Below are 25852 nucleotides of genomic sequence, written 5' to 3' on the forward strand. Positions count from 1 at the left end.
AAGGACAAGAGTCCTACTGGATTAGGGTCCCACATTTATGGCCACAGTTAACTTATTTGCCCTCTTAAAATCCCTCTGTCCAATACAGAGCCACTGGGATTGGGGTTTCATCACATGAATTTAAGAGAAAGACACGATGCAGTAGATGACGCCAATCAAGGGATGGTGAGAAGCCTTAGAATATTTTGCTTGTCAAGAAGGTAAAATGGGCCTTGTGGGAATTTGTTGAAAAAGGGCGCCAGTGACTGTTAAATCCTGCAGCAAGGATGTGAGGAAGTTGAACTACAGATAATAAAGAAAGAGGAGGCCTGGGGACAGCTGAGGTGCTGGGGAGGAGGGAGACCACTGAGCTGATGAGGAAGCCCCGCCCTCCCTGCACCTGCTCCTGACCCGGCCTCATGCTCTGTGGGCCCTGCGCGCCCCCTGCTGGTCCTGAGCAGCACCTGCGCCCGCCCCCTCCGCCTCCCTCCAGGGAGGTTTTTGTCTGGGCTCACACTCACCTCCCCTCATTGTGTCTCTCGCACAGTAATACACGGCCGTGTCCGCGGCGGTCACAGAGCTCAGCTTCAGGGAGAACTGGTTCTTGGACGTGTCTACTGACAAGGTGACTCGACTCTTGAGGGATGGGTTGTAGCTGGTGCTCCCACCATAATTGATATGCCCAATCCACTCCAGGCCCTTCCCTGGGGGCTGGCGGATCCAGCCCCAGTAGTAACCACTGCTGATGGAGCCACCAGAGACAGCGCAGGTGAGGGACAGGGTCTCCGAAGGCTTCACCAGTCCTGGGCCCGACTCCTGCAGCTGCACCTGGGACAGGACCCCTGTGAACAGAGAGACCCACAGTGAGCCCTGGGATCAGAGGCAGCCTCCCATATCTCCATGTCTGCAGCCTTGAGACACTCACATCTGGGAGCTGCCACCAGCAGGAGGAAGAACCACAGGTGTTTCATGTTCTTGTGCAGGAGGTCCATGACTCTCAGAAAGCATTTCCCATGTGAGATGGACCCTGAATTTAAGGAAATGTGTGGTGGTTTCCTGTGGGTGCCTAAGTGACATTTGCATGTGGGTGGTGCCTCTGTATGGAGAGGTGAAAAGGGAGGAGGGAGGCCCCAGTCTTTTAGGCTCTCCCTGGGAGGAGGATGCTGGCTGTGCCCTCTGAGAATTCAGTTATCTTCCTGGGGCCTCAACTCACTATGTCCTGGCTCCTCTTTTCCCAGTTGAGGAAACAGATTGGAACAGCAGCTTAATGTAACAATCACGTGAGTTCAGACACACCAGGATTCACTTAATGTTATTTGTAGTTCAGAACCTCCATCAGGTTTAGAGGGAATCGCTCTGTCCCCGGGAGTGGATCTTAAATAGCAAAACGGCCTTAGAAAACCCAACATAATCTACAGTGAGATCTCAGCACAGCAAGCAAGGAATCACTAAAGCCACCAGGGAGCCCCTTCCCTGGAGCTCCAGATGCACTGATATGGTCCAGACACATGGCGAGTCCAGGAACTGATGAGGACTTTGGGGCAGCCTCTTTTTTTTTTTTTTTTTTTAGGATTCTGTGGTTGAAGGTCACATCACTGAGCCTGACTGCTCCCTGAACCAAGCCCAGCACAATGTGGTTCACCCCAGTGATATTTTCAGAACTTTCTTCCTGTAATAAAAGCACGGTGTGATGTGTATGCACTATTGTGTTTACCTAATGAATGTAAAGAGAAGAACATTTCATGCAGTTGTATTTTCATAAATGTCAGACATTCGTCATGTTAGTGTCTATTTTTCCATGAATCTGTACTGAACAAATTATTCATTCACTGATTTGTAATAGTCTTATTGAGACATTATTACTATACATTAAATATTGCAAAGTGTGTGGTTTAATAAGTACTCAAGCCAAGCCTGGTGGCACACAACGGTAGTTTCAGCTACTTAGATGGCAGATGCAGGAGTATTGTTGGAGACCAGAAGTTGGAGGCTACATTGAACTGTAATCCCACCACTACGCTCCAGCCTGGGTCACAGAGTAGGACCACATCTCTTCAGAAAAAAAAAAAAAAAACCAAACGAAAAGCAAAATGTTATTGCACTAGTGCTCACCTGTGCATCCCCAAAAGCCATCCAAATAATGAATAAATTACACTTAAAAGTTTCCGTGTGTTCCTCTACAATTCCTCCTTCCCAATTATTTTCTTCCCCCACCATATTCCAAGTCAGTCCTTCACATTTAATACTTTAGTTTTGAGTTTCAAGAATTTATTATATGGGAATTATATAGTATGTGTTTTATTTGTGGGGCTTCTCGCACATAACTACTTATGATGCAAACATGTTGAGCATCAACAATGTATTAGTTCTAATGATGGATGTTACTACAGTAAATGCTAATGTATTATTAGCATAATAAATGCTAATTTATGTTTATCTACATATCTTCTTGATATTTGTACCATTTCTAGTTTCTTAGTATTACACATAGAGGTGCTTCTCAGCTTGGAGATTTAAGCATCCCATAAAAATATGTTATTATTCTTACAACAACTGCTAAACTTACTGATCTGCAAATTAGCACGTATACATCAAATTTTTGATGTTATAGGACAAACAATGTATCTGAAATCTCAAGAGACATAAAGACTTGCAGGGAAATAAACAGGAGCAGATGATAATCTTTTCTGGGACAGAGGCTGCCAAATGTCATTTAAGTTAGCACAAGGTTAAAGTAGACATATTCATTGGATGGTTTAAATTTGAGTGTGACAGAGAAGTTATTGTTTAAATTCTCAGAGTGCATACAGTTGAGGAATTCCTCCTGCTATTGAAGACTTTTTCTTCAGTACTGGGGATACATCACAAAATGCTCCACCCTCTACCCCTTGGGACAGTGCTGTCTGGGAAAGCAAAACAGCAACTGCAGCTGAAATGCATCCAGACACACCTCCCGGTCACCACTACATTGCAAGAGAAATTATCTGCAGAGGTAAAGCCACCAAAACCACTGTTCTAGACACACTGGAGAAACCAATAAGAACTTGGAGGGGAGAGAGGAATGCACCAAATCCCTGTCCAGGCCCACCTCCCATCTCCCCTTAGGTATAACAGCCTTATTCAAAAGGAAAAGGCAGAAACTGAAGAAATCAGTGGAAAGACATAGTGGCTGCTGAAGGAACACATGAATAAAAATGAAGAGGCCAGGTGCGGTGCCTCACTCCTGTAATCCCAGCCCATTGGGAGGCTGAGGTGGAAGGATCACCTGAGGTAGGGAGTTTGAGACCAGCCTGACCAATATGGAGAAACGTCATCTCTACTAAAAATACAAAATTAGCAGGCATGGTGTCACATGCCTGTGATCCCAGCTACTCCGGAGGCTGAGGTAGGAGAATCACCTGAATCCGGGAGGGGGAGATTGCAGTGAGCTGAGATGGCGCCATTGCACTCCAGTCTGGGCAAGAAGAGGGAAACTCCACCTAAAAAAAAAAAAAAAAAAAAAAAAAAAAAAAAGAATGAAAAGAACCGGCCAAGTGTAGATGAAGTGCCCTGGAAACCTAGCTACTTGCTAGTCAAGACGTTGAGGTGGGAGGATTCTGTGAGCCAGGAATTTAAAATCACCATGAGCTATGTTATGATCACACCACTGCAGTCCAACCTGCAAACAGAGTGAGACTCCGTCTCAAACAAACAAAAAAAAAGAATTAATTAATTAAGAATTTCACACAATTGTAAACTACTCAAATAGAGGAAGTCAAACTGTGCATCCTCACATATCCTCTGGCACTTCTGATATTTTGAAGAAGACAGGTGATCTAAGACCTTCAGAATAAGCTGATGATCTCAAATCATGAAAAGATTCCACACAAGACATTGGACCAGAATCCTCCTCCATATCCTCCTCCTACTCATTATTCTTTGCTTATAAACAGTCTTCTCATTTTCTGCAGACCTGGCTGTTGTCCATCCATATTGGAGTCTTGTCTCTTTTCTTACTCATCATTTGTATACTTGCTATTTAGAGTAAGTCATCAGACTCTATGTTTAGGCCTGACTGCTGATAACTTAAGGCTCTTTCCTCCATCATCTCTTTTTTTAAGCATACAAGGTAAATCTAGTTAGAAATCACAGGAGGTCCCTCATTTGATGCCAATTTGACCTTGGAGCCCCACAAAACCCTTCCTGCAAATAGGATGCTCTCCGTCGCTCCCCACCAAACCATGATAACAACCCTGAGCCAGTCCCCTTCCCTGCTCTATCAAGCCACTTTGGACCTTAATGAGAGCCCTGCCCTGCTCTCAGCAGACACCTTAAGGATGCAGGTAACTATCCTTTCCATACTCACTTGGTGTGAGTGTGTGGCATAATCAGACTCAACATCCACAGAAAATTTTAGTCGAGATCTCTAGGCATTGGCATGGTGTCAACTACAATGGATGCTGGGAGCTTGGTGTCACGGCTCCTTCCAAGGACATGCCTGTTCCCTGAGTGAACTCCAAGATGCAGTTGGACATGCCTCCTGGGGTTTGAAAAGCTCCTTTCACGTACTGGAATCCTGTCATTATGTTTTTGTATTCTAGTGTCTCCCTAAAAGTACAGTGAGACCCAGGGTCCATTCATGTGTGTATTCAGAACTCTCTGATTTTTATGTATTTTATTCATCTCTCTCTACTACCTTTTCTACCAAATTAGACATTTTAAAATTTGCAATATTTTAATGAGGTGAAATTAGCAAATAAGAATCTTTACATAAAGTGTACAGTTTTACAAATATTGACATAATCCTCACTTTTACTAACAGAGAAAAAGCCAATTATCCTAGAAATTTCCTTTTGCTCTCCTGTCGTTTCTCCTTTCTATACCTTCTCTTCTTGTACCATGTCCCCAGTCAACTACAGATATTTTTATGTAACTTTAAGTTCATTTTTACTTCATAGAAATTATAGAAGTGGAATTACGTGTATGCACTTTTATTTGTTTGACTTATTTTACTTATTCAGGTACTTGTTATTTTAAGCATGGTGTTGAGTGTATCCAGCAGTACTTGATTGTAGCAGTGAGTATTATTCCAGTAAATGAATTTTCCACAATTTGTTTACCAGTTAAGCTGCTGAATAACAGTTGGATCGCTTTTGGTCTCTGGGTATAATAAACAAAGATGCTACTTAGCTTAGAGAAGTAACAAGCTGAGAAACACATGGTTCTTATTTTTACATAACATGAATAGCAGGCAAAGCAGAAAAGCTTCACACTAATCAATTTGCTTCAATACATCAGATAATTAAAGTTGGGAAGCTCTGTGTGTGTGTCAGTTCATGTGATTTTGTGCGACAGAGAGAGAAGGGAGGAGGAGAGACCATGCCAAAAAGAGACCCTACATGTTTTGACCATAATGTATGAGGTACTCAAGTAAATACAGGGACTTAGTGCTTGATGGACAAGGTCCACATAAGATGGAGAGGACAACTGGATACACCTCAATGTGGATATATAGTAGTATTTACATAAATGCCATTTTCTAATTATATCAACACTCAGACACATTAGGAGAGATGTAGTGGAGGGTGTCTGGTGGTGAAATATGATGGTGAGAACAACCCACATCTACAGCCCCTTTTCTGCCCTGTTGCACTTGCCCTGATGCTAAGCCTTGATCCTGCTCATCCTGACCCCCAACAATCATCCTAAGCCCCCATGCTGCCCCAAGTGCCTCCTGCTGGTCCTATGCACCCCTGCAGGGAGGTTTGTGTCTAGGCTCATAATGAAGTCCTCTCATTGCCTCTTTTGCTTAAAAATGCATAGTTGTGTGTTCACTGGGCACAGAGCTCAGCTGTAAGAACTGTTTCTTGGATATGGACTCTTGAGAAGTGGTTGTAATTTGTGCTCCCTTCACAACCCATGCACCTGATCCACTCCTGTCCATCTTCTAGGGACAAGCAGATACAATTCTAGTGGGAAACACTGGTTATGATGGGGAATCCAGAGACAGTGCAGGTGAGGGAGAGGGTCTGCGAGGATGTCTGAAGCCAGAAGTGCACTGCGAAACACAGTTGTTGATGTTAACAGATTCTGGACAACATGGTGAAATTCCCAAATACGTGCATTTTTAATGAGAATAAAGAGCTCACTCTTGTCCAATTTGTGAGTCTCCTAGAACAATTCAGTAGATTTTGAGGTTAGATTAGAAAGTATTATCACATGTTCCTTTCCTCAAACTTGCAACCAAATAAAAAAGAGAAACTGCTTTTTAGAAAAATCAACATTGAATTATTACCACGGTGTGTGATAAGGATGATTTTTAGAATAGGATTGACCTGTGATAACCTAAAGACTGTCCTAATTCTGAGCCCACAATTAGACCTGAGCAGCAATCTCAGGGATTGAAACATCTGACTCAGTGAAGCTGCATCTGGGGGTCTCCGCAGGCCCTGAGTGGTACAGGAACAGCTCCCCCCTCAGACTCAGATTAAGGACAATTTCTGCTCTTTGACAGGGGAGGTGAGGGTGAGTGTGTGGAAAGTACCAAACTTACTCTAATCAAGATCTTTGCACATGGGAAGAAACCAAAGTATATGAGAAACAACTGGTTTCAGTTTAGGTCGAACAATTTCTCATGAGAAGGGCAATACCATGTCTGGATCCTGCACAGAATTAAGAAACAATGAAGTTCTGGTAAAGTTGAAAATTACAATTATTTGCAGATTGTGTTATTAATTATCTATGTCATCTGAGAAAATGAATTAAATCACATGGTTTTTATATAAAAATTAACAAACAGCGTGCTGGCCCTGAGAATGCACCTCCAATACCTCCAATATCCAGGAGCCCAATAGACCAGGCAGCCAGCTGCTGCACTGCACTCTAACACCCATCACCTGTGTGTGCCAAAGACACCCATCCTGTGAGCTCCTCCCAGACAATGGCTGTGCACAGTGGAGATATTGAGGCATGGTTGCTGCTGGGACACATGGGAGATCCCTGATGGACGACTGTGCTCAGCAAGGCACCAATGGCCTTGCTGGACTTAGCTTGGACCACGGGGTCATTAGGGAAGCTCCATCAAACTCCCACCCTTCTCCAGCACGAGTGGTTAGTCTGGCATTGTGGGGTGGCGGTGTCTACAGACTCACCCAGCTCCTGTGCATTTTTATGCCTCCAATACTTACATCTGTTTTTGGGACATATGAGAATATTTCCTCTTTTAAATTAGTTTTCTAATCTGGGGACCTCATGGTGGGCACAAAACATAAATGTACAGAGGCTCAGAGGGGAAACGTTAGAGCAGAGGAAACCACAGACCCTGAAGGACAGCAGCCCTTGTCCTCCCTCTATCTGCACCTGCCCTGGGGCTGCGCCTGTTTTGTGAGGGCTGAGTGTCCCCTTCAGCCCAGACTCCTTTCTTCTTTTTGCAGGAAATTTTGTGTCTGGATTCACACCGATGTTTCCTCACTTGGGACCTTATGTACAGCCATACATGGCCATGTCCTCAGCTCTCTGACTGTTCATTTGCAGATACAGAGAGTTCTTAGCATTGTCTTTGGAGATGGAGAATCTGCCCTTCACAGAGTCTGCATGGTGTATCTGACTTCCATCATCCTTTATATTTATTACTCACTCCAGCCCCTTGCCTGGAGACTGGTGAACTCAGATCATTCAGAAGCTACTGAAGGCGAATCTAGAGGCTACACAGGAGAGTCTCAGGAACTTCCCAGGTTGTCTCAGGTCCTCTACGGACTCTATCAGCTGTACCTCACACCGAACACCTGAAAATACACACACATCCTGGTCAGAAACTGCCAAACATATCCGCTGTTTCTCTCACTCATATCCACTCACTCTCACTCACTCTAGTTCTCTATGAGTCACCTTTTAAAATACCAACAAGAAAAATTCAGCTTAATTCACACCCCATAGTGAGTCCTTTGTGTTCAGTCCTGATTACCAAATGGAGACCCCTGGGAATCCCAGGGCTGTGGCTCTTCTCCCAGAGGTGAAGGGCCAGGTCTGGGCTTGTTTTCACCAGGAGAGGGAGGGCCCTCTTTTCATGCCTCCTCCTCTAAAGCAAGCTCCAGTGTGGGACACCTGAGAAGAAGGAAGTGCCCAGAGCAGATGTCAGACTCCAGGAGGTGTTTAGTGGCAATGGTAGCATTTGAAAAAATATTACTTATAATGTGACTGTGCCATAAAACTCATTTAGCAATTATGATTTTTGTTTTTACACGTGTGTACAATTACAAATATAACTGCATTAAGCAAACTGTAAGAGATATAAAGAAATAGAAAACAATACAAAAATAAGAGAAGACCTTAATACCTCATGACCATAATGTATAGCAAATCCAGAAAGAAAATTCTTAATGTGCCTCTGAACTTGAACAACACTATTCAACACATTTATCTGAATGATATTTACAGAACCTTCCAACAAAGAGTCACGTAATACACATCCTTCTCAAGCACACGTTGAACATTCTCCATGATAGGTTACACGTTACATCATAAAATGAACCTTAACATTTAAAGAACTAATGCCAGCCCTTCTGTAACTCTTTCAAAAACTGGTGAGGAGTCCACCTTCCAAACTCTTTTTATATATATATATATATATATATATATATATATATATATATATATATATAGTAAATAAACTGTATCTGTTTCTCAGAGATGACAGTGTAAACAGTCACAAATTTGCATACAATACAATTATGTATTGGCTATTTACAATTTACAGTAGTGGTTCTTCCTCTGAAAAATATAAGTACAAAAGCTAAGTAAACAATGAGGTACTGCCCTTTGGGATTTATTATGTGTCATAGCTTAAAGAACTGGCCTTTAGCAAATATTAAACAAATCAACCTGAATAAAATAGTCAATTGAATGATTTATTTTTTTCTAATTTATTAGAAAAAATTCCACCAAGTTTCACCTCAAAATGTATTGCACAAGTCTAAAAACAAACCTAAAAATAAATAGGAAAGGTAAGCAGTTCTTCAAAAAGAATGGAAGAAAGGAATATAATGAAAGCTCATAAACCAGGTTAAGTCATTCTAAATATCTTTTAAACAACATAAAATTCTTCCCAACAGAAAAGTGAAGAAAAAACTATCACCATTTCTCCACTGATAAATCTACTTTAAAGGTAGTCTGCCATGTACCTTCTAAACTCTTTCTATGAGGCTACCATTATAGTATTACCAGTAATAGACAAAGGCACCACAATAAAAGAAAACTACAGACCAATATCATTGGTAGACATAAATTAATCCCCAACAATAGTAAACTAAGCTCCAAAGTTTTTTAGAAGACCATACACCATGACCAACTCAAATTTCTTCCTGAGATGCATACTTGATTCAACATTCTCAAATCAATCAATTCAGTACACCACATTAAAAAACTAAATAAAAAATATCTCAGTAACATTTCATCAGACACAGAAAAAGAATTTGAAAAAAATCAGAGTTTTATTATAAAAACTATGAACACAGTAGGAAGACAAGAAAACAACTTGAACATAATAAAAGCCATTAAGAAAGGCCACAGCTATTATTACACTCAATAGTAAAAGATTAGAATATTTTGGTCTAATATCTGTAACAAGGAAATAATAAAGCTTTAGGCATTTCACTTCCAGGCCTCAATATTTATTAAAAACATAGAAAGTTTTGGCATAAATACCTACAGAGAGCTTAGATATAAACCTACATATTGATGACGAACTGATTTTCAGCATGAGAACCATCAATATAACGTGGCTAAATTATAGTGTCTTCCAAAGAGGGTGTTATGAAAACTGGATTTTCCCATGAAAAGAATTAAGAATTTTAGGTTAGAATAAACACAAAAATTCACTCTAAATGCTTTAAATACTTAAATGTAATACCTATAATTGTAAAACTCCTAACCCTCAAACAATTAGCAATCTTTTTCTGGATGTTATATTCAAATCACCCAAAAAAAAAAAAAAGCAGAATTGAACAAGTGGGAATAGATTATAAAGAAGATTCTTCAAAGCAACAAAATAACTACAACTTACAGAATTGGATACTGTGCCATCTGAAAAAGTTTTAATGTCCAAATGTAAAAGAAACTTTTACAACTCAATAGCAAAAAGAAAAATAGCCTCATTTTTAAATAATCAGTTTTACACCTTTAACACTCTAAGAACCTAGAACTCAGGTTAATGTTTTTCTCCATGTGTAACGGTCCGTCTTTCAGTCTACTTGGCTGGACAATACTGTGTATTGATTTGACAAAACACTAATCCATGTGGTGGTGTGAATTTTTAACAGACGTTATTAAAACTGGAATTGGTTGATTCTATGTTAGATTATCATTGATAACCTGCTTGGCCCTGATTCCATCAGAGCAGAACTGGAGAAGGTAAAACTCCATGGTGATTAAGCAGCTTCAGCTCTTTCTGAGACTTCCAGCCTGCACTTACTGATGGCCGGCCCTGAGGATACTGGATGTTCCAGCCGTCCCCCAAAATTGTCATCCCTTACATCTCACAGGGAAAACATCTTCCTTTTTCAAAAAGCAGGAAAAACAAATGGAAAAAGGAGAAAAACGACTAAAAAATAAAGTAAATGGATTAGGAACAAAAGAAGCACCAGATCAGCACCAGTGCTGATACTTATTTGCATACTTTCGTGTCAGGAGAAGGATCAGACGTGACATCTGTGAGGTTCTACATGACGCTGACCCTGGCCCAGCCTCTCTATTGTCTGTGACCGGGATCCGTAAAGACTGTTCCAGTCAGATCCGTAAAGACTGTTCCAGTCAGGGAATCTCACGGAGGTCCCTGTCCTGGGTCTGACTGGAGAAGATTCACCGGGAAGCCCTGAGGTTACTCAGGACTCTGATCGTTGTGATCACGGTTGAGGAATTTTCACCCGTGTAAGCGTCAATCTGCATTTTGTGCCTGGGAGAAAAGGTCCTCATATGCATAGAGAAGACATTGTTAGGCACAGATTTCTAAATTTAAGAGGTTCCCTGGGGAAACTGTCAGAAGAAGATGAAGTCCCACATCCTGACAGGAAATCAGCTTCCATCTGCACCTGCCTCCGGGGCTGACTCTGATCAGTGGCTCCTGAGCGCCCCCTGCAGCTGATTCCCCCCAGCGTTCCTGCAGGGAGGTTTGTGTCTGGGCGCACAATGACTTCCCCTCACTGTGTCTTTCGCACAGTAATACACAGCCGTGTCTTCCACTCTCAGGCTGTTCATTTGAAGATACAGCGTGTTCTTGGAATTGTCTCTGGAGATGGTGAATCGGCCCTTCACGGAGTCTGCATAGTATTTATTACTTCCATCATACCATATAACTGCCACCCACTCCAGCCCCTTTCCTGGAGCCTGGCGGACCCAGTGCATGCCATAGCTACTGAAGGTGAATCCAGAGGCCGCACAGGAGAGTCTCAGGGAACCCCCAGGCTGGACCAAGCCTCCCCCAGACTCCACCAGCTGCACTTCACACTGGACACCTGCAAACAGAAGGACACCGTTATCAGAAACTGCCACACAAATCCACTGTTTTCTCACTTATGTTCACTCACACTCAATCTCTCTATTTCTCCATGAATCACCTCTTAAAATAGCAACAAGGAAAACCCAGCTCAGCCCAAACTCCATGGTGAGTCCTCTGTGTTCAGTGCTGATCACAGAATGGAAACACCGCCGACTTCCAGTGCTGGGGCTTCTCTCCCAGAGCTGCAGGGTCAGGGCTGGGCTGGTTTTCATCAGCAGAGGGAGGCCACTATTTGCATGTCCCCCACTATAAAGCAAGCTCTGGGGTGGGGAATCTGAGGAGAGGCTGGGCTCAGGGCAGATCAAGTGTCCTGGGGGAGATTGGTAATAATTCCATCATTCAGGAAAATATAGTTATATATTATATGATTGTGCCTTGATTAACATTTAGCTCTCATAACTTTAATTCTTACATATTTACACAATATATTTAATGCAGGCTTCAATGTTTTATTTTACAGGAGATAATTAACATAGAGAACACAGCAGTTGTGCAGTGTGTCTAAGATTACACATCTAAAAACAATTAGTCCTATTATCTGGGCCTGTGCTCTAACCACTGGACGAGGCAGCTCCCCTGAGATACCTGCAGGGCGGCATGGACCATGCCTAGTGAAGTCTGCAGGATTCCCCATCTGTTGTGACAACTTTCTGTAATTTACCTAACTATGCAGAGTGAACCACGGTTCATGTGTATGTTTTTGGAAGTCAGTTATATTCCTTGTGTTAATATTGATCTATTTATTGCTGCAATTCAGTCAAATATTATCTCATCAGTTTCTTTGTTATTGCTTTATTCGAGTGTAATTAATAATTAATTCAAATTTATGGTGAATGATTTGAAAAATGTAGACCTATGTTTGCAACCATTTACTCAGCACTTCAATCAAGTTTTGAATAAATCCATCCCTAAATCTTTCTCTTATTCCTCTGAAATTTAACTCACATCCGCATTACTCCCAATAGCATATTCTCAGAAATGTTTAAATCTTCTCCATGTTAATCTATAATAGTGGCATCTTCTAAAATTTCTACAAATGTATCATGTAAAATTTACTCTGTTTTTTTAATTCCTTAGTTTCTTTCATTCAGCACAATTCTTTGAGAATTTAGCCATGTTTTTTTCAATGAGTGAGGCATGACTTGATTTCAAGCTGCATTAGATTCCAGTACATAAATATATGCCAAACTATTTAATTGTTCACCTGTAACGAAATGTAATTTGTTCTCTCAGTTAATGGATTTCATAGAGAAAAGCAGCTACTTGGCATGGGAATGTAAAAATGTGTAAACTATGATCTTATTCTGACCTCTTTAACAACAAACCTTAACAACTACAAATAAAAAAAAGAAAACATTCAACTTATCTGTGTTGATATCAGAGAGAAAACAAACAATAAACAAAACCTGCAATCTGAGGAGAGAGGAGGCTGCAGACAGAAGCAGGACCCATGTATTAGTGTACCTGGGGCAGATACCACCGGATGGCATTTAAGATTGGAACAGGCTGGCTTGGAAATATTCAGTGAGTTGCGTGAGGACGCATGTGCTCATAGTGTTAGACTGGGAAGCTCCTGGTGCTTGCAGGCTTTTCCTACAGAATTATTATTAATATTCTTGCTGCACTTTATGCAAATAATCAGGCCAAATTTAAGACTAAAGTTTATTATGCAAACAACTCAGTCTTATCATTATTTGTTTCTGACAAAAACCAAAACTGGAAAGAGAAACATTATATTTCAAAACATATCATACACTTGTCTTTATTTATTTTTTTAATTTTTTATTATTCTTATACTTTAAGTTTTAGGGTACATGTGCACAATGTGCAGGTTAGTTACATATGTATACATGTGCCATGCTGGTGTGCTGCACCTATTAACTCGTCATTTACCATTAGGTATATCTCCTAATGCTATCCCTCCTGCCTCCCCTCACCCCACAACAGTCCCCAGAGTGTGATGTTCCCCTTCCTGTGTCCATGTGTTCTCATTGTTCACTTCCCATCGATGAGTGAGAACATGCGGTGTTTGGTTTTTTGTCCTTGCGATAGTTTACTGAGAATGATGATTTCCAATTTCATCTATGTCCCTACAAAGGACATGAACTCATCATTTTTTATGGCTGTATAGTATTCCATGGTGCATATGTGCCACATTTTCTTAATACAGTCTATCACTGTTGGACATTTGGGTTGGTTCCAAGTCTTTGCTATTGTGAATAGTCCCGCAATAAACATACGTGTGCATGTGTCTTTATAGCAGCATGATTTATAGTCCTTTGGGTATATACCCAGTAACGGGATGGCTGGGTCAAATGGTATTTCTAGTTCTACATCCCTGAGGAATCGCCACACTGACCTCCACAATGGTTGAACTACTTTACAGTCCCACCAACAGTGTAAAAGTGTTCCTATTTCTCCACATCCTCTCCAGCACCTGTTGTTTCCTGACATTTTAATGATTGCCATTCTAACTGGTGTGAGATGGTATCTCATTGTGGTTTTGATTTGCATTTCTCTGATGGCCAGTGATGATGAGCATTTTTTCATGTGTCTTTTGGCTGCATAAATGTCTTCTTTTGAGAAGTGTCTGTTCATATCCTTTGCCCACTTTTTGATGGGGTTGTTTGTTTTTTTCTTGTAAATTTGTTGGAGTTCATTGTAGGTTCTGGATATTAGCCCTTTGTCAGATGAGTAGGTTGCGAAAATTTTCTCCCATTTTGTAGGTTGCCTGTTCACTCTGATGGTAGTTTCTTTTGCTGTGCAGAAGCTCTTTAGTTTAATTAGATCCCATTTGTCAATTTTGGCTTTTGCTGCCATTGCTTTTGGTGTTTTAAACATGAAGTCCTTGCCCATGCCTATGTCCTGAATGTTAATGCCTAGGTTTTCTTCTGGGTTTTTATGGTTTTAGGTCTAACATGTAAGTCTTTAATCCATCTTGAATTAATGTTTGTATAAGGTGTAAGGAAGGGATCCAGTTTCAGCTTTCTACATATGGCTAGCCAGTTTTCCCAGCACCATTTATTAAATAGGGAATCCTTTCCCCATTGCTTGTTTTTCCAGGTTTGTCAAAGATCAGATAGTTGTAGATATGCGGCGTTATTTCTGAGGGCTCTGTTCTGTTCCATTGTTCTATATCTCTGTTTTGGTACCAGTACCATGCTGTTTTGATTACTGTAGCCTTGTAGTATAGTTTGAAGTCAGGTAGCGTGATGCCTCCAGCTTTGTTCTTTTGGCTTAGTATTGACTTGGCGATGCGGGCTCTTTTTTGGTTCCATATGAACCTTAAAGTAGTTTTTTCCAATTCTGTGAAGAAAGTCATTGGTAGCTTGATGGGGATGGCATTGAATCTGTAAATTACCTTGGGCAGTATGGCCATTTTCACAATATTGATTCTTCCTACCCATGAGCATGGAATGTTCTTCCATTTCTTTGTATCCTCTTTTATTTCATTGAGCAGTGGTTTGTAGTTACCCTTGAAGAGGTCCTTCACGTCCCTTGTACGTTGGATTCCTAAGTATTTTATTCTCTTGTCTTTAAATTCTAATCTCCTCAGTTGTTTAAGTATTGGCCTGCATTTTAGACTAACTCTGCTTATTCCTGAGCGCCAATCAATGATCTCTGGCTACAGCCCAGAAGAAACAAAAAGCGATGGGGAATATAAAAAATCTGTATCAATATTTTAATTCTAAGCAATTATCCTGCAAATCATGCCAGGTGGTGGGAATGAATAGGGTGCCCCTAACCTGGAGGTTTCTTTGTTTGGGAAAATAAATCCCAGGGAGCTATCAAAAGCCAAGCCTCATGCACCCAAGCCTTAGCAGGCATAACTACAGCCGCAGTTATCTGGGCATGTCAGCAGCCTTGGAATTTTCTTTCAAGCTGTCCTTGCCACCTTGTTAGGTTTGGATACATGTCTTCTAATAATCCGATTTGCCTTTTCTCATTTTCAGGCCATCAAACTCCAAATGGTCATGCAACTGAAGCCTGGGATAATGGCTCCCTTTTCCTGGGGTCCCTTAGACAGGCCTCCAAGGGAGATCTTCCCAAACAGCATCCCCTGTCAGCTGGAAGCAGTTAAGATTTGTCTTTGTCTCTATTCTAATGACAGTTAGATGTACTTCTTCAAAGAGGAAAATGGTAGAGGTAGGAGGCAGAGAACTCTCCTAGGCAGGTAGGGAAGAGTCCCCGTAGAATCTGCAACGCACCAAGGTCATTGTGCACAGGGGGTTGCCTAGACATGCTTGCAGTGAAAATTGTTAATGTTGTCTTTATCACTCTCTGTATAAATAGCCACACATAATAAGCTAGCTGCATGAAGATAAAAAATAACTAGTTTGAAATTAGAAAAATTCCCCAATAAAATCAAAGTTAGCATGTGGTTTATAATATGATAGACAGGAGACATGGCTGAATGCTAAGAATGTGTTCACATCTATTTTATGCCATGATCAGGAAAATATTTTGTATATTCTTTAGATAAGAGTCCCACTGACAGCATTCATTAACATTGATGGATAATACCTCAATAGTAAAACTAAAGTTTATTAACCAGAAATTTGTATTAAAAACACAAACTTTCATTTAGGATATATTCTTCTATGTGTTGTGAAATCAGCTGAGAAGGCAGGAAACATTGAACTTATTAGAGCTTTTTAATAAATTAAAAATGAGAATTAAGTACATATGCTTTTAGAGGGTGCACAACTTTGAATTTTTTTTTTGTTTTGTTTGGGACGGAGTCTCGCTGTGTCACCCAGGCTGAAGTGCAGTGGCACAATCTCAGCTCACTGCAACCCCCGCCTCCCGGGTTCAAGCAATCCTCTCACCTCAGCCTCTCAAGTATCTGGGATTACGAGTGTACACCACCATGCCTGGTGAACTTTTGTATTTTTAGTAGAGATGAGGTTTCACTATACTGACCAGGCTGGTCTCAAACTCCTAACCTCAAGGGGTCCGCCCACCTTGGTCTCCCAAAGTGCTGGGTTTACAGGCATGAGCCACAGCGCATGGCCTGGAATGTTTTTAGAAACAGAGAGGGTTCTTCCGTCTTCTGGAAATCCTATTGAGATGGACAACAAGGGAAGAAACTCTCAGATGAATTTCTACCTACTAGAGAGCTGATTAATATCATTTTAAAGGAAATGCTAACACAAAAAGCTAACACGAAGCTAAAAAAATATAGTGATTCAATACAGCAATCACTCTAGCTCAATCTAGTTTAAAATATTATCTAACCATGGAGGGCATTGTCATTGTTCATAGAAGACAGAGTCAATCCCACTCACAATCTTCTGGGAATGTTTAAAAAATGGCATCGCTACATAAAAATCATCAATTTTAATAAAATGTAAACTCCCTTGGCCAAAGGTTCTCCCACTAACACTATGGAATCATGGTTCACTCCTCAGGGTGCATCAGTTATTACCCTATGACTTGGTAGCTAAAAGGCCCATACGTTTATAGATTTTACACCAAGGGATCATCTTTGTCCTATTGCATGCTTGTGTTACGAAATACTGAAAGTGATTCCTGTGTGATATCCACTCCAATCATGAAGAGTTAAAACTGCCTTTTACTACATCTTTTCCACAGTGTCTTCTGATCTTCAACAAGGAAACTGAAAGGAATATCAGCAGAAAATACTGCTCTTGAATTATATTGGAAGGAATCTTATCAGAAACTTTTAAGTATCTCACTGCACAAAACAGTCAGGCAGTTAATTATTGGCTTCATGTTTTACAACTAAAGAATCAATTCAGGACAGATGCAGTGGATCTTCCCTATAATCACACCACTTTCAGAAGCAAAGTGAGGGAAATCACATGAGACCAGACAATCGAAGCCTAACTGAGCAAATAAAGAGACGCTATTTCTATGAAAAAATATTTTAAAGGATAAGCAGGTGAGGGGTGGCGTTCCCCTTTAATTCTAGATACTCAGGAGGCTAATATGGGAAGATTATGTGAGTCCGGAGCTCAAAATTACAATGAGCTATGATCACACAACTGTACTTTAAGCTGTGGAACAGTGTGAGAGCCTGCCTCTAAAAACAAACAAAAAAGAATCAATTAAGAAGTCCACACAACTGTAAAGCTACTCAAACAGGAGATGTTAAACTGAGCATCCTCATTGATTGCCTGGCATTTCTGATGTTTTTAAGCAGACGTCTGACCTAAGACCTGCAGAATAAGCTGATAGTCCTTGATTGTGAGAAGCTTCTACCCAAGACATTAGGCCAGGGCCCTGTCTAATTCCCCATCCCCTCCTTCTTTTTCTCATTATTATTTCCTTATATTTCTAAACTCATCTCATTTCTGTAGATCTGGGTCTTGTCCACCCATACTGAACCCTTATTTTATTTCTTTTTCATTATTTTTATTCTTGCTACCTAGAATAAGTTGTCACTCTATCTTTTGGTGCATGACTGTTGATTACTTAAGGCTCACTCCTCCATCATCTCCTTTTTTGCCACTCAAGGTGAATCTAGTTTGGACTCACAGGAGCTTCTTCATTCAATGCCAATGGGAGTTTCAAACCTTATAAACCCCAATCTGTGAGTGGGAAGCCTCACTCTGCCACCACCACTAAACCATTATAAAAACCCTGAGCCAGTCTCCTTTCATCTTCTTTCAAGCCATTTTAGATTTTCCTGCGAGACCTGCCCGGCACTCAGCAGACACCTATACTGTGCAGATAATCCACTTTTCCACATTCACTTGCTCTGAGCTTATGACTTCATCAGACATGACACACACACTAAATCTCGGTTGAGATCTCTTGGCTTTGCATGTTGTCAACTACAACTGTTGGTGTGAGCTTGCTGTCACTGTTTCTTTTTTTTTCACAGACACTTCTCAAAAGAAGACATTCATGCAGCCAAAAGACACATGAAAAAATTCTCATCATCACTGGCCATCAGAGAAATGCAAATCTAAACCACAATGAGATACCATCCCACGCCAGTTAGAATGGCGATCACTGTTTCTATCAACAGGACACACCGGATCCCTGAAACAACTCCGGGACAGAGCTCGACATGTGTTATAGATTTGTTTTGTGTCCCCACCTAAATATCTCAAATTCTAATCCCCACATGTCAAGGGAGGGACCAGGTGAGAGGTTATTGGATCATGAGGGCAGTTTTCCCATGTTGTTCTCATCACAGTGAGTGAGTTCTCACAAGAGTTGATAGTTTAAAAGTGTGTGTCACTTCCCCCTCTCTGTCTCTCTCCTGCTGCGCTGTGAGATGTGCCTTGCTTCGCCTTCACCTTCCACCATGATTGTAAGTTTCCTGTGCCCTCCCCAGCCATGCCGAACTGTGAGTCAACTAAACTCTTTTCTTTGTAAACTACTCAGTCTCAGGTAGTTCTTTATATCACTGTGAAAACGAACTAATATCACATGACTGGTGGAGTTTGATAAACTTTCTTAATGACAGTTTATGGGGGGTTTATAGGGTTTGAAACTCCCACTGGCATTGAATGAAGAAGCTCCTGTGAGTCCAAACTAGATTCAGCTTGTGTGGCAAGAAAGGAGATGATGGAGGAGTGAGACTTATAATCAGTGCTAAAGATAGTACTAATTATACTAGGTAAAATTTGGTATCAAAGGAATTAGACAGAGATAAATGAAATACATGAAAAGTCAGAGACTCCTGAATATACACATGAATGAGTGTTGGACATTTCTGTATTTTTAGAGAAATGCTAGAATACAGCAAAATAATGGCATGGGGTTCAATTGAAAAATAATAATCTCCACATGAAGTGTTCAATTTTAGAAATATGGTCATAGACATTATCATTATCAACATGGATAACAAGTCAATTACTCTCAAAATATCCTCTTGTTCTGTAATTCCTCCTTCCTAGACCTTCCCTTCTCCTACAATATTCACAGTGAACTACTGATTTTTATGTAACTTTAGATTACTTTTCAATACATCAGGTAATAAAAGTTATAGATTTATGTGTGTTGTGGGGTGGGTGTATATAAGTTTCTGTGTGTGAGAGAGAGAGAAGGGAGGAAGGCAGAAAAAGAGGATTCCTACATAATTGACCACAATTTATGGGAAACACATGGTTCGTATTGTGTTTCATAATGACATAAACAATGAAGCTGGAAAAGCTACACATTAATCAGGTTTATTGAATACCTCAGGTAATAAAAGTTATAGATTGATGTGTGTTGTGGGGTGGGTTCATGTAAGTTTCTTTGTGAGAGAGAGAGAAGAAGGGAGGAAAGCAGGCAGAAAAAGAGAGGAATCCTACATAATTGACCACAATTTATGAGGTTCTCAAGTAATTATGGGGAATTAGTCCTTACGGACAAGGCTGATATAAGATGGAGAGGACAACTTGACACACCTGGCTATGGTTATATATTTATATAAATATCATTTTCTAATCATACAAACACTCACATGCATTAGAATAGATGTAGTGGAGGGTATCTTGTGGTGAAACATGATGGTGACACAAAACGCTTCATCCAGCCCCTTTTCACACCAGCTGCACCTGCCCTGAGGCTGAGACTTGAATCTGCTCTTTCTGAATCCCTAAAATAATCCTGAGCCCCCAGCTGTACCAAGCACCCTTTGGTGTCGTGATTTTCTCCCATGGTTCCTGAGAGCCCCCAGCTATCTGCGTGCCTCTACAATGGTCTTGAGTGCCCCTTGGTGTCCTGAGAGACCCTGGTGTCCTGAGTAACCCTGGCTGTCCTATGCACCCCCACAGGGAGGCTTGGGTATGAGTTCACACTGTGGTTTCCTCACTATGTTTTTTGCTCTAAACTACGTGGCTATGTGTTTGTTGCTCACATAGTTCAGCTGTAAGAGGAACTACTTTTTGGACATGGATCTGGAGATGGTGACTGGACTCTTGAGAAGACGGGAGTAATCTGTGCTCCCTCCGTGACCTATGCACCCGATCCACTCCAGTACCTCCCGTGGGGCGCTGCAGGATGCAGCTCCAGCAGGAAACACTGGTTGTGATGGAGAATGCAGAGATGGCACAGGTGAGGGAGACGGTCTGTGAGGGCTTCACCAGGCCAAGAGTGCACTGAGAAACACAGTTGTTGGCATGCCCAGGTTCTGGAGAACATGTTGAAATTTCCAAATACTTACATTTCTATGAGAATAACGAGCTCACTTGTGTTCAATTAGTGAGTCTCCTAGCGTAATGCAGTGGATTCTGATGTTGGGTTCAGACAAATATAGGGTCACATTTTTCTCCATACTTGGAACCAAGTAATAAAGAGAAACTTATGTCAGGAGAATGGCCATTGAACTATCTCTGTTCATGGTGATTTTGAGAATAGGCTTGAGATGTGATCACCTAAAGAGTGTCCTAATGCTTAACCAACAATTAGGCCTGATCAGCAGTCACAGGCATTGGAGGTCGCCCACATGGAGAAATATCTAACTCACTGAAGCTGCACCTGGGGGTCTCTGCAGGCTCTGAGTTGTGCGGGAACAGCTCCTCCCTTAGACTCAGAGTGAGGACAATCTCTGCTCATTCTCTGGGGAAGGTGAGGGTTAGTGTGTGGAAACAACCCAACTTTGTTCAAGATCTCTGTACTTGAACAGAAACAAAGAATAGGAGAAAAAATGATTTCAGTTTTAAATAGAATAAATTCTCACGAGGAAGGCAATAATACATCTGGATCTTTCACAGAATTAAGAAACAATGAATTTGGGGTAAAGTTGAAAATTACAATTTCTTTGCAGATTCTGTTTTTAGTTATCTATGTCCTCCGAGAAAATGAAGTAAAATCAGGGTTTTTATATAAAAATTCACAAACAGGGTGCTGGCCCTGAGAATGCACCTCCCATCTCTCCAGCATCAGGGAGCCAGCTGCTGCACTGCACTGCAATAGACCAGGCAGCCAGCTGCTGCATTGCACTCTAACACGCGCCACCTGGTGTGTTCCAAAGACACCCATCCTGGGAGCTCCTCCCAGACAGTGACTGTGTACAGTGGAGACACTGAGGTATGGCTGCTGCTGGAACACATTGGACATCCCTGATGGACAACTGTGCTCTGGGAGGCACCAATGGCCTCGCTGGATTTATCTTGGACCACAGGGTTGTTAGGGTAGCTCCATCAAACTCCCATTCCTCTCCAGCACTAGCGGTGAGATTGACATTCTGGGGTGACAGTTTCTACAGCCCCACCTGGCCTCCTGTGCATTTTTTGCTTCCATTACTTGCATCTGCTTTGGGACAAATGAGAATGTTTCCTCTTCCTATAATAAACTTTTCTAATCCGGAGACCTCAGGGGTGGCCACAGAAACATAAATATACAGAGGCTCCGAGTGGAACTGGTAGATGCAGAGGAAGGCACAGACCCTGAAGGAAAGCAGCCCATGATGACCATCTGCACCTGCCCTAGAGCTGCCCCTGTTTTCTGTGGGTTCTGAGGGCCCCTTTTAGCCCAGCCTCCTCCCTTATCATTGCAGGAAATTCTGTGTCTGTGTTCACACCGATGTCTTCTTACCTGGTGCCTCACATACAGTAACACACAGTTGTGCCCTCTGTTCTCAGACCGTTCATTTGCAAATGGAGTGAGTTCTTGGCATTTTCTTTGGAGATGGTGAATCTGCTCTTCACAGTTTGTGCATAACATATCTGACTTGTATCGTACTATTTATCTACTACTCACTCCAGCCCCTTCCCTGGAGCCTGGGAAACTGAGCTCATTCAGTAGCTACTGAAGGTTAATCCAGAGTCTGCACAGGAGAGTCTCACGGACCCCCCAGGTTGTCTTGGGTCCTCTCCGGACTCCACTAGCTGTACCTCACACTGGACACCTGCAAACTCATAGACATCCTGTTCAGAAACTCCCTGACATAATCCACTGTTTCTCTCAAGTGTATCCACTCACACTCAATCTCTCTAGTTCACCTTTTAAAACAGCAACAGTGAAAACCCAGCTCAGCCCAAACTCCATGGTGGGTCCTCTGTCTTTAGTCCTAATCACCAAATAGAAACCCCTGGGAATCCCAGGGCTGGCGCTTCTCTCCCAGAGCTGCAGGGTCAGGACTGGGCTAGTTTTCATCAGCAGAGGGAGAAACCTATTTGCATGTCTCCTACTGTATAGCAAGCTCTGGGATGGGAATCCTGAGAAGGGGCAGGACCCAGAGCAGACAAAGTGCCCTGGGGGAGATTGGTAGTCATCACTCAGGAAAATATTGTTATATGATTGTGCCTTGATAATTATTTAGCAGTCATCATCTTCTTTTTGACATATTTGTAGAATACATTTAATGTAAGTGTCAATGTTACATTTTAAGGAAGATAAATTACATACAGAACAGAGTGTTTATACAATTCGTTCAAGGTCACACAGCTGGACAGAATTAGCCCCATTATCCGTGCCTGTGCCTCTGACCACTAGAGGAGACTGCTCCCCTGAGACAACTCCAGGGCAGTGTGGGACACGCCTAGTGAGGTTTGCAGGATTCCACCCCTGCCAGGACGTCTCTGTTTTCTTTTAGTGTATTCTGCTCTTTACCTAAAGTATACAGAGAAAACCAGTGTTCAAGCATGGGTACTTTCAAGAGTCTGAGATGTTTCGACTGTTCATACCCATCTATTTTTTGCTCCTCCTCAACCAACATATTCATTTGTTTCTTTGTTACTACTTTAAGTACAATTAATAATTAATTCAAATCTACACTGCACAATTTGGAAAATGGTAACGTATGTGTGCAAACTTTAATCAGGTTGTGTACAATTAAGTTAACCCCTAAATCTTTGTCACTTCTCTGTAATTTCATCTCACCCAATTACTTTCAACACCCATTTCTCACAAATTTCAAATCTGCTCTGTTACTTTAGAATAGTTGTACCTTCTGCAGTTTATACAATTAGAAGTTTATGACGTGCACTCTTAATTCTTCAGCTACTTTCACTCAGCAGAGTTCTTTGAGAATGTAGCCATGACTTTATGAGAATGAGGATGCCTTGATTCTAATTCTGCATTGTACTTTAGTCCATAATCATATGTCAAATTGTTTAACGTTCACCTGTAGTGGACATGGATATTTGATTTGTTCCCTCAGTTTCTGGCTTTTATATAGAAAGCGGCTACTCAGTGTGTAAATGTGAAAAATGAGGAAACTATGATCTTATTCTGACCTCATTAACAACAAACCTGAAAAACTGAACAAACGAAGAAGAAAACCTTTTAACATATCTGAGTTGCTTTCACAGAGCTAACAAGAAGACTGAAATGTGAGGAGACAGATGCCAGCAGATAGGAATGGGGCCCACATGTTAGTGAACCCAGGGCAGGTGCCACTGGATGGCATTGTGAGAGGAACAGGCTAACCTGGAAATATTTAGTGAGGTTTTTTTTTTTTTTTTGGATGCATGTGCTAATGGTATTAGAGTGTTAATCTACTAGTCCTTGCAGGATTTTCCCAAGAATTTGAAAAATCCACAGTCATCTCCCTTATCTGCTGTCCTGTGGTGCTGACAGGAAGGGAAGAACAGTGAGGACTGTTGAACACCTGGATCCACCTCCACTATTTCCAGGGGAAATACAATAAAACCTGTATCCTATGGGGTGTGGTGGAGTCAAAAGAAACTAAAGAAAACAAAAAATTCCCAAAAATCTCCATCCAGAAGAAATTCTTAATCTGCAGGGTAAGTACAATGGAGGAGAAGCTGAGGACACTGGTGAGAAACCATTGTGGTTGGGAAAAGGCACTACCCCTGGGGGAAGAGGTATGGAGAGGAAAATTTGGAAGGTCACCCCCAGAACTATGATTTCTACTCATGCATAAGGAGGGGGCTGATTCGGAAGGTTGGAGAACGTCCCCATTTGTTCAAGCCCCTTCTCCACATGGTCAACAAGTCTGCAGAATAGTGAAGTAGCTGCATCAGCTCCATTCTGGCCTCTGTCATGTGACAGTTTTTTGTGGATTTGCTTTCTGCTCTCTCAAGATTTGTTTCCTCTCTCAAGTCCTAGCTCCATTCTCCTGTTAATTTTCAGTTTATTGAAGAGATTCATATTTAGGTTAGAAAATTACAATTTTTGGAAGAAATTTTCATCTTAAACACACCAAATCTAATGAGCTCTCTCCAGGGATGCCCTTCTGTTTTCTTTTTTCTTCCTTTCCTATGAGATACGGCCCTTTTTTCTCCCTGAGTCCAGCTCTTATATTCATATGCATGAGGAGTCCAACTATCACACACCCAGGGACATCTTGGAGGAATGGACCCTACCATCTGTCTCCTCAGTCCTCATGTGCACAGTGGCCACTCTGTCAACTGTTGTATGTGCTTTAGGGATTTCCATTTAGAATTGTCTTTCACTTTCCCCCCAAATAAAGTTCTTGTCCTTAAATACCTTGACGAGCCAGTCTTCTTTTCTGTCTCTTTGTAGTTAATATTGTTTTATTCCATTAAAATTCATTAGGAACATCAGTGAAAATGGAAGTGACCAGCCATCCCTTCCATTGTCTGACTTCTGCCTGACGGACCCACCCATGAGCTTTATTCCACTGCTCTGCAGCTGATGGGGCCATCCGGACCTTTATTAATAAGAGGGGTGTGATTTATTAGAGAATTACTGAGATCAGCATGTGCCTGAGCTCCTCAGAACACAGGTGTGGTCCTGCAATAGAGTGTGTGTGACTGAAATCACACGTGTGTATAGCTCGTGGCCTCAGCCCATAAGCTGATACCAGCTTCTGGCCATTCCTGGGTAGCCCGATGAGGGTTGTCCACAGAAGGATGGATGCAGGATGTGGATTTTAGAAAGTGTTGTGGTGTTGGGGGCATTGACAGCCAAATTTTATTTTAAGTCTATTCTGTCCTTGGTACTTGGGGAAGACTGGGAAGAAAGGAACAAAACTCAGACCCCATGTAGCTCCCCATTTTGGAAGAGATTCAGTGCAAATTTAGAAAGTTGAAGAAATAGACTATACTGCAGGGATCATTTCTATAATCCGTTTGAGGTGGTTGAAGAAAAACAGTGATGTTGGTGATGTTGGTGTGGTTTTCTGTGACATACTAAGGAGACGACAGAAGATGATCAGTGGCCAATCTCCATCCAGCTGGTACCTCTTGTCTATGTTATGTCCAAATAAAAGATAAAAGACAACATTTGTTACACACACACATCAGGGCTGGTTTCAGAGACCTTGCTCAAAAATGGCCAACAGGGCCATGACACATTTTTATGTGAGAGCTACTGTTTTTGCCTACTTCATGCAGAAATCTGAGAGATGCAGTGCCCAGCCTCAGGGGGCTGCTTCTCCCTCCAGGAGACAGAGCTAACAGAGTTACGTGGTATCAGTCAGTTTGGGTCTTCATACGAAGACAACAGGAG

At 41.6% G+C, this 25852-nt stretch overlaps 2 gene segments (V, D, J or C); both read right to left on the reverse strand.

Annotated features, from left to right (window-relative positions):
* Positions 1-396: 396 nt before the first annotated feature.
* Positions 397-981, reverse strand: LOC100437212 (immunoglobulin heavy variable 4-59-like). The segment is given in 2 exon segments: positions 397-821; positions 905-981. Coding segments are annotated over 2 exon segments (492 nt in total).
* A 6651-nt stretch (positions 982-7632) lies between these two features.
* On the reverse strand, positions 7633-11631 carry LOC100939950 (immunoglobulin heavy variable 3-33-like). The segment is given in 3 exon segments: positions 7633-7742; positions 11012-11465; positions 11568-11631. Coding segments are annotated over 3 exon segments (610 nt in total).
* Between the last annotated feature and the right edge of the window lie 14221 nt (positions 11632-25852).

Source organism: Pongo abelii, chromosome 15 (assembly GCF_028885655.2).
Source record: "Pongo abelii isolate AG06213 chromosome 15, NHGRI_mPonAbe1-v2.0_pri, whole genome shotgun sequence".
Classification (NCBI taxonomy): domain Eukaryota; kingdom Metazoa; phylum Chordata; class Mammalia; order Primates; family Hominidae; genus Pongo; species Pongo abelii.